Below are 9,577 nucleotides of genomic sequence, written 5' to 3'. Positions count from 1 at the left end.
TTTTTTTTTTTTTTTTTTTTTTTTTTTTTTTTTTTTTTTATTAAATTAGGCCATCTAGTCAGGTAAGACCTAGATGTTGGCAGGAAGAAGACCTAGAAAGAGTCCTTCCTCTTTCTTTCAGAGAATTATAATTTTGTTCTGAATCTAGAGTACCTGTCTTCTTGGCGTCTACTGAGGTGCAAGTCCCTTGTGACAAAAATCTCAATCCTGGTGAGGATTTTTGCCCTAGTCTGTGGGTTTGACAGTTGAAAGTGTGGGGTTTGAGATGTATAAACAAAACTCCAGACATTTTAAGGCAAGGGAATAGCCAGAGTGGAGAAGGTGTTCCATCTCATGGTCAACCTGGATCTCCCTGACAGGGGAAAGCAGTAACTCATTGGGGGAAAAAAAATACATACATACACATATATATGATTTCATTTATTTTTATATGTTGCTCAGGACTGACCCCAGTACCTCACACAATAAAGATGAGCACTCTACCACTGAGCCACAACCTCAGCCCCTGGAATATACTTTTGCTCCCTCAAAAAAATCAGAGCAGTTGGACCTGGTGGAATCCTGGTTACTGGGAAAGATGAGGCAGAGGAATCCCCAAGTTCAAGGCCCTCCTGGGCAGCTTAGTGAGGCCGGATCTCAAAGAGAGCAGCTGGGGGCCAGGGCAGAGCAGGGATGAATGATTAGGCAAACCTGCTAAGCATGGGCCTTGATGGGGAACAGTCTTCCCCGAGGGCCTGCAGAGCAGCTAGTGAGTGGTCAGCACTAGGGCCTTGCTCCCTGTTACTGGGATCCTCAGAGGAGGGCCTAGTTTTAAGGGTGCCTCTAACTAACTAAATGCATCATATAGGAGGTGCGGGGTGTTGCATGATGTAAGAGGCGGGGTATTCTTGGTCTGGGGCCACCCTGCAGATCCGGGCAGCTGACAAGTCTGGGGAATGTATCCAGGACATGTGGCTGGGCTTAAGAGGCTCCACCATTCAGCTGTGATCTCGATTGTTCTTTCCAAGGACAGGCCCCAGTCAGTGGAGGAAGCAAGGGCACTGGGGAGGGAGCACAGATGTGCTGGGTCTAGTGGAGGAGGGAAGGGGCCCTTCAGGGCAGGTGGCCACTTTTAGAAGAGTGGTTTCCCTTGTCCGTAGTCTTGTCTGTTTCTGGCTCAGGGAAGGGGGAAGTCATTTCCTGCCTGGTCCCAGGAGTAAGCTAAAATCTATTATTGTCTGTTCATTTCTTGGTGGAGGGTAGGGAGACAAATAAGACCATCTTGATTTGTGTGGGAAGAAGCTCTCCCTTGGGGGTCTAAGGTTCTGGTCCCACATTGCACCTTGACTTCGGTCAGTACTTCCCAAATGATGGCGGTGGTTAGCAGATTCCTTCTAGCTTCCTAGCTCCCTTTTCTGACATGGCTACTAATGTGTGTGTGGGGGTGTGTGTGTGTGTGTGTGTGTGTGTGAGAGAGAGAGAGAGAGATGCTGGGGATTGAACCCAGGGCTTCCATACACTAAGCAAGCCTCTACCACTAAACTACACCCCTAGCCCTCTGATTCCTTTTTTTTTTTTTTTTTTTTGGTGACCCTGATGTGATTTGAACATGATTCCTTTTTACAGGATCTGAGTAGACAACAATTAATGGGGTACTACAGTGAAGCCGAAACTTGAAGCTGGTTAAAATAACCCAGAACCAAAGTACAGCCAGTCTCCCACCCATTATGTGCGGGGGGGGGGGTGGGGGGCTTTGGAACTGCAGCTGATTGGTTGTGAAAGAAGGAAAAGAAGTACTGGGAATTGACAACTGGTGATAGGGTGAAGTGATGAAAAGCAACTGTTTTCTTTTGTGATCTCTGATAGATTGAGGTGAGCTCCTTAGTGCCAGTGCTGGGGGTGGGGAGGGGTGCGGGGGGCAAGGCAATGCGAGAAGAATGGAGGATTCCCAGACAAACCCAGCTGCCTTAAGACCTTTATTCTCCCACTGGGGCCATTCTCAGCAGAGTTTGTCTTCCTCCTTAGGGTGCAGGGAAGGACAAGTCCCTGGCTTCCCTTGCGTCCCTTCACTTTAGAAGTCTTTTTAAAGCAATAAGTCAACATTTGGTTATAGCTTCATTAACTAACCCGGGATATTGTCAAAAATAACCAAGCAATGGTGGTTGAAAGTGGTGGGCGGACTCTCTGACAGTTTAAAGACCTTTTTTCTGAGTTGTTAAAGGGTTAAACAACCTTCACTGAAAGAACCCCCAGAGACTCAATGGGGCAGTGCAAAAACTGCCCATTCAGTCAGAGCCTTTTGCCAGTTTGTCATTAGCTGACCTATGGCTTTCAAAATACAACTGTCAGGTTTTCCCAATATTTCCCAACTCCCCTCTCTAGGGTAAGTTCAGGGGAAGATGTGGGTGGGAATAGGCATCTGGCCCACTTGTGTGAACCCAGTTGTGTACTGGGTGATTAACAGACCTCTTGCTTCTTTGCACCTGGCTTGTAGGTCTGCAGCCCTTCCCTGCAGGTACAAATGGCAGACTGGCCAGCTCTGGGCTCCCGGATGTGCCAAACAGCAAACACAGGGCTGTGCGTTCTGGGGGTTTCCATATCCTGTAGATTTAGTCTTCTAGAACTTTTCTGGCTTCCTTGTACCTCACTTCTTGCCTTCCCCACAGACCTGTCCAGGAAGCACCATCCATAAAGATGCTTAGGGACCTGTAAATTCAACTTGGTAGATGCAGAACAGAGGGGATTCCCTTTCAGGGTTTCCTTTTAAGGATTGCTTTGTAGTGAAATCCTGTAAGTGAGACCCATTGGATTTTAAGGAAACTAAAAATGAAAATAAAGAGGGATGAGGTGACAGAAAGGATAGCAGAGAAAACTGAGAAGTTGAGATAACTTGAGCTCTGCACCTTCCTTGAATAACAGGAACTTACAAACCCTTAGCTTCCCACTCTCCACCACAGTGAAAACTCTAACTAGGGAGCAATCTGATACAAGCCCCGACTGGCTTCATTTCCCTGCTCACTGAGTTACCGAGACCCCAAATGGCCTGGTGAGGTTCCCTGGGGGCTGGTGGCAGACTGGGAAGGCTGAAGAGGAGGGGGGTGGTCTATGGCTACAAATGTGACTGGTATTTCCATGAATACTCCAGGGTTGAGGAGGGCTGCATGCCTGAGTTCACAGCCTCTGCTGTCTAGGGTCTCATCCTGCCCTAATCACTCCCTATAATTCAGCCACCCTTTGTGTTTTCATTTCTAACTCTGTAGAATAGGTACTATACTTCAAGGTGATGGCAAGAGGGCTTAGCCAGAGCCTAGAAATGCTTCCTAAATATTAGCTGCTTCCATAATTATTATTAGAATGTTGAGTGAAGGTGAAAGTTCTCTTGCCTCATGCCACCTAAAACTCCAAAGAGATGCTTCTTTGGCTAAGTGCAGTGTTGGCTTCATTTCTCTTTCTAGAGTCTTCCAAATTGGCTATCAGTCTAGCCTACATGAGGCAAAGCCTTGTCTCCTATTTATAGTATGAACCTCTTCCTTCCTTGGAGGGGAAGCAGAGGTATGTATTAAACTGCACTTAAAACCCAGGGTACTGGTGCATGCCTGTACTCCCAGTGACCTGGGAGGCTGAGGTCAGCCTGGGCAACTTAGCAAGACCCTATCTCAAAATAAAAAGGGCTAAAGACTTCACTCAGAAGTAGCTCCTGAGTTCAATCCCCAGTACTGTTAAATAAATAAGTTAATTAAACTGCACTTAAGATGCACAGCAGCATTCAGAGCATGTCCCAGGATTTGCAGATTGATCTTCTAAACCAGCTCTCAGTTTTTCTGTTTTTGAGACATCATGGAGCTGTGCTGGTGATTTATCAAACAGAAAGAACGGGAATTGTTTTTCTTTTTTTTTACCAGCCAAATAAATTCATCAGGGGCTCTTGGAGGGCCCTCCTACAGCGAGGGTCCCTGTACCAGGCAGGTGAGGCCTCAGGCCTGAGCAAGTTTAAGCAGTGAAACTCTGAGCCAGCCATTGGTTTTTGCTGAGCTAGTAGCCAGAAGAGAGATCCTACGTGAAGGTTATGGTAGGAAGATACATTTTAGAATATGCCTGCTGGAACCATCAGATGCTTCTTGTCCTGAGAGAGCTGAGTCATCATAGGCCAAAGCTCCCAACCCCATGTCTGGCCTCCACTGCAGGCCCAGATGTTGACAGCTGCCTCTGGGTGGGGGTGATGGGAACCTGCTAATGCCAACTTCCCCACTGCTTGCAGTGGCTGCTCCCACCCTGGCTTCCTAGTGGGACTTTTCATGAATTGGGGAATCTGCCCACTGATTCCAGAGCCCGTTAAAATCCCTGAGCATTGCCCATGGCTTTTGTTTCATCTGCCTGCAGCTATTTTCAAAGAGTTCCAGTAATGAACTGGGAAAACAAGAGTGGATAATCTGAGATGGGGGGGGTGGGGTTAGGTACCTTTACTGTTCTGGTAAGCATGGCCAGAACCCCAGAGCTGAGACAACCCCAGCTACACAGGACAATATCATCTTCAAACTGCCACTGATATTTTGTTGGCAGGACCTGTAGTATTACTAACTCAGGCTTTTGGAATAAGGGGATCGTGTTGTCTTTGTCTAAGGGTGAGATTCCAAGCTGAGGCATTTCTTGGAGGGTGCCAGAGAGTCTTATCCATAACATTTTTCATTATACCAAGTTCAGCCTTTTCCTCTTGTTAAAGTCCCAAGGCTAGGAATTTTGGCCCCTAATCCTGCCTGGTCTGTTGACCCTCGATTTCATTTATTCTAGAAGCAAGGCCTTGAGACTCTACTTAGAATAAGTACCAGAGATAGCATTCCCTGGAAAAACTTCAACCCATAAGTACTTCCTTGTGTTCTCTTTGTCCACCCCTGACCACAGGATCCCCACAGCAGGCTGCCTTGGCAAATAACTACTCTAGTGGCAGACTCACCAGATACCTTACGCAAACTGCTACTGGGAGGACTCCTAACTGAAGATGCTGTCCTCTGAAGAGAACTTTGGGGCAGGTGATGTCACCAGGTAGACTTTATCTAAGATAGGAAAAGGTGTATAAAGAAATTCCAGCATCTTTTAAATGGGCAGGGCTGTGGGAACAGAGTCAATAGTTGGTCCCCTGTGTCAGTGGGAAATATCAGTTGACTGAGCATTAAACCTTGTAGAAAAGATTTGCCTTTTTTTTTCCCATTTAGCAGTATAGATGCACAGATGAGCCTTGCAGAACCCTTTTTATCTGCTTCATCTAGAGCTAGCTCTATTTGATGGGTTTGAGGCATCTAAGGAAGCTCTTCCTCAACAATTTTAACTGGCAGAAGAAGTAACATACTGAGTTCATTTGAATGCCTCCTTATCACTCTCCTGTGATTGGAATATCTAGATGGACCCACAGTGTCCCAAGTCCAGAGAGATATGGGGTGAACTACACATGGAAACTATCCCCATCCTCTTCTTCAGCAGCTCCTTTGAGGGAAAGTTAACCTATTAGCTGAGGGATAGGGTCAGCTTTCCTAGTTACAACGTCATTAGCATCTTGCAAAAGCTTTTACGGAAACACCACCCATAACACTAATCCAGTGGGGTTTTTTGTTGTGTAGCCTGTCATCTTCTCCTTCTACACCCCTCCCTCCTCGCCCCATCCCCTGGAGTTCTTAAGCGTGGAATCTTCCCAGAGTCTAATCTGTCCCTTGAATTCCAAATTGCATCCCCTTGAGCAGAGGTCTCGGCCTTCTGCTGCTATTTCTTTAAATTGATCTCCATCCGAATTCCAAATGTAAAGGTCAGCAGGCAAGGAAATGGCACTTCTAATAGAAAACAATGTGCACTTTCTAAATTTGAACCAAGCCGTTTCCGCTCTTTGATTTAAGTGACTTCCTGGGGTTCCGTGTCAGGCGCTGCAGTTGAATCTCTGGCCAGATGCCAACTTAAAATTGCACTCTCTCAGTGAAATTAGAAACTGATCCAGTGTTGGCTTAGCTATTCTAGTAAATAGCATTTAGGCTGAATGTTCAGCTCAGCACTTGGAAATGGGCGATGTGAGCGCCCCTTGAGAGGATTTCCCATCCAAGGTGTCAGAAGCTCACCTACCCAGGAGTTATTAGCCACTGGAGGTTGCTACCCTTGGAAGTAGTAGTAATAAGTTAATATCCTGGATGTGCAGGCAACAGATATAGCCCTTCCTTCTCTTGTGAATATCTGAAATAATGGCTTTTGTTTATCCAGCTGATAAACTCCGTGGGAGCACACAGGGGCGGTTGTGTTCAGCACCCAGCGCAATGCTTGGCACGAAGTGCTTGTCAGTGCTCATGGAATCTAAACTGTTCTCGGGTATGATAAATTGTCAAGTACTTGCCATGCACCATGCAGTGGGCTAGGTCCTAGATTTGCATTTTCTTATTTAATCCTTGCAAGAACCCATTTTCATGGAGCTGTAGCTCAGCGGCAGAGTATGCGTGAGGCACTGGGTTCCATCCTCAGCACCACATAAAAACAAATAAAATAAAGGTGTTTAAAAAAACCCATTTACAGATGACAAAACTAAGGCCTAAGGCATAGACATGAAAGAACTCATCCACAGAGACGCTGGTAGGCAAAGGTAAGAATTCAAACTCGGATCTAATTTCAGATTCTGTGTTTATTTATAACTGTTGAGCTGTATATTTTAAATGAGCGTGTTTCACAGCAATTGTGAGAATAGACTCGGACTGTCCATGTTTGAACCTTGGTCCTTCTATTGATACTTCTATGTGACTTTGGACAAGTTACTTGGAACATTAGTTTTTTGTAAGTAGAAAAGGGGAATAATAGTTGATAACATTTTACCATTGTTGTAAAGAGTTAATGACTTAATGATATACATGATACTTAAAAGAGAGTAACTTAAATACAATACTACTTTTTAAATTTTTTCTTTCTGCTAGGCAAGTATTCCCAGCCCAATAAGTGTTATTTCTACCATTATTATTATTAGTATTGTCATTACTAATAATTTTATTAATTATCTAAGCCTTGGATATTACTGGAAAGTCCACTAAGGAAACCTGAGAATTGAATTCCCATTTTACTTGGGCTTCCAAGGACTGTTGGGGGGTGTGTGTGTGGGGGGGAGACCTTTAACAGGCTGCCTACTGATTGATGCCTGGAATCCATTCTCTCTTCCTTTTCCCTACTTTCCCCCAGGGCCCTTAGAAGCCTGTTTCTCGGCGTGGTCCAGAACCTCCAGCCCCATGGAGCCCCCGATCCCACAGAGCGTCCCTTTGACTCCCAGCTCAGTCATGGTGCAGCCCCTTCTTGATAGCCGGATGCCCCACAGTCGGCTCCAGCACCCACTCACCATCCTTCCCATTGACCAGATGAAGACCAGCCACGTGGAGAACGACTACATTGACAACCCTGGCCTGGCCCCCCCAACTGGCCCCAAGCGGCCCCGGGCTGGGGCCCCAGAATTGGCCCCAACACCTGCCCGCTGTGACCAGGATGTCACTCATCACTGGATCTCCTTCAGTGGGCGCCCCAGCTCTGTCAGCAGCAGTAGCAGCACCTCTTCTGATCAGCGGCTCCTAGACCACATGGCCCCGCCACCTGTGGCTGAGCAGGCCTCGCCCAGGGCAGTGCGCCTCCAGCCCAAGGTGGTCCATTGTAAGCCACTGGACCTAAAGGGCCCAGCAGTCCCACCAGAGCTGGACAAGCACTTCTTGCTGTGCGAGGCCTGTGGGAAGTGTAAGTGCAAGGAGTGTGCGTCCCCCCGGACGTTGCCCTCCTGCTGGGTGTGCAACCAGGAGTGCTTGTGCTCGGCCCAAACCCTGGTCAACTATGGCACATGTATGTGCCTGGTACAGGGCATCTTCTACCATTGCACCAACGAGGACGATGAGGGCTCCTGCGCTGACCATCCCTGCTCCTGCTCCCGTTCCAACTGCTGCGCCCGCTGGTCCTTCATGGGTGCCCTCTCCATGGTGCTGCCCTGCCTGCTCTGCTACCTGCCCGCCACCGGCTGCGTGAAGCTGGCCCAGCGTGGCTATGACCGCCTGCGCCGCCCTGGTTGCCGCTGCAAGCATACGAACAGCGTCATCTGCAAGGCAGCCAGCGGGGACGTCAAGGCCAGCAGACCCGACAAGCCTTTCTGACACTTTGGGTTGAAGCCCCAGTGCTGTCCCTAGAAACGTGATTCCTCCTGCCAGTCTTCTGAGGCTGACCTTGCTCATGTGTGTCCTCTTCACATCCGTGTCTTGGGAAGAAGCAGGCAGAGACAGCCACCATCACCCACCCTCTGTTCCCCAAAAGGATGAAGATGTACTCTGGGTTTTTTTAGGGTCTTGGAACTTTGTGTCAAGCAGACAGTGGCACGGGCAGGGTGTGATTTTGGGGGGATTTTTCTTTTTCAGAAGACGGAACATGGATGTGGACGCATTTCCCAAGTTGCAGCTGCTTGATGGCTTTCGGGGTCCTTGCTCCTCCCTCCCTGTCTCCCTCCCACTTTGCCATTGTCTTTGGCTCTCACAGAAGCCTGCTGGCTGCCTGGGAGGAATTGTTAACTGAGGACCAGGGTAACCTTGAAGAAGACCCTTGGAGTCTCAACTTCTCAACCTTCTTCTTCCCCTCCTCCCTCCACACCAGTTGGCTCCTGCGTCCAGGAGAAGGTCTAGAACACCCTAGCCATTCCTATTGTATATACTTGGGAGTTGCTGAGAACAGAGGACAGCAAGTGAGTTGAAGCCTCATTCCTTCTCCTGCCTCCCCAGAACCACAGGATGGATTTCGGAGCCAATGAGCAGTGCATTCCTCTCTCTTGGCCGCATCACTAACTTGGGGTGTCCGCTCATCACACCGTCCACCGGTTCTTACCGAGTCACAGACTTGCCCACCTGCTCTGTGTCCTGAGTTCTCTCTACTCAGATCCTTTCCAGAAACTTGATGGGTAGAGGAGGCCAGGGGAGCACATGCGAGACCAAATATAATTTTGCCAATGAGTCTGAGGCTGTGGTCTCTGGATCCAGTCGCGATGTTTTTATAGAATAATTAAACCAGATGCTAACGGTGTTTTAAAAAAAAAATAATAAAGCAACTTGCTTCCTTTTGGGCCACCCCCAAGAAGGGCTGATATCAAAATCTGGGGGGCAATCGACCTCAAGGAACACAATTCCCCTGCCCACCAAGAAGAGGATCTTATCAGCGAAGAAGAGGCAGCACCTCTCATTGGCAGAATGACAGCTGAGCCGAGCTGGGGCTGGATTTCCTCTCTCCTGATTCTGCTGCTTACTGTCATAGCCTTTGTGTATAGTGATGCGTCTGTATCTTTATGTAAATAGAGATGGTGAAAAGAGTATATTTTAGCGTTAGGAAGCCCCAGCAGGGGAGTCAGAAGAACTCGAGAGAGGGTGGGAAAGTTCTCCAGGGGCCCCTGGGATCGAGCCCTGCTTTTGTGCACAGCACACTGCCCTCCCGACAGCCCCCAAAGACGTAGCAACTCTTTCTTTCAAGGTGCTAAAGGACTCGGAAAGTGCAGCACGTCCAGTGGGTAGGTACTTGTTGCATGCAAAAGCTGTAGTGTGTCTGGTCCTCCCCCACCCTGACCCCCACCCCC

The 9,577-nt window shown here is 48.1% G+C and overlaps 1 protein-coding gene across 2 annotated transcripts in view; it reads left to right on the top strand.

Moving 5' to 3' along the window:
- Spry4 (sprouty RTK signaling antagonist 4) overlaps positions 1 to 9,175 on the top strand; it is a 12,375-nt gene extending 3,200 nt beyond the window's left edge. For both annotated transcript variants that reach the window (XM_015485694.2, XM_015485699.2), the window contains exon 2: positions 7,174 to 9,175. In XM_015485694.2, the coding sequence (XP_015341180.1) occupies positions 7,221 to 8,120 (900 nt within the window). In that variant the 5' untranslated portion in view covers positions 7,174 to 7,220 and the 3' untranslated portion in view covers positions 8,121 to 9,175. The remainder of the gene's footprint in view (positions 1 to 7,173) is intronic.
- The last annotated feature ends 402 nt before the right edge of the window (positions 9,176 to 9,577 follow it).

Source organism: Marmota marmota, unplaced genomic scaffold (assembly GCF_001458135.2).
Source record: "Marmota marmota marmota unplaced genomic scaffold, marMar, whole genome shotgun sequence".
Lineage (NCBI taxonomy): Eukaryota > Metazoa > Chordata > Mammalia > Rodentia > Sciuridae > Marmota > Marmota marmota.
This window is presented reverse-complemented; position numbering and strand designations above follow the sequence as displayed.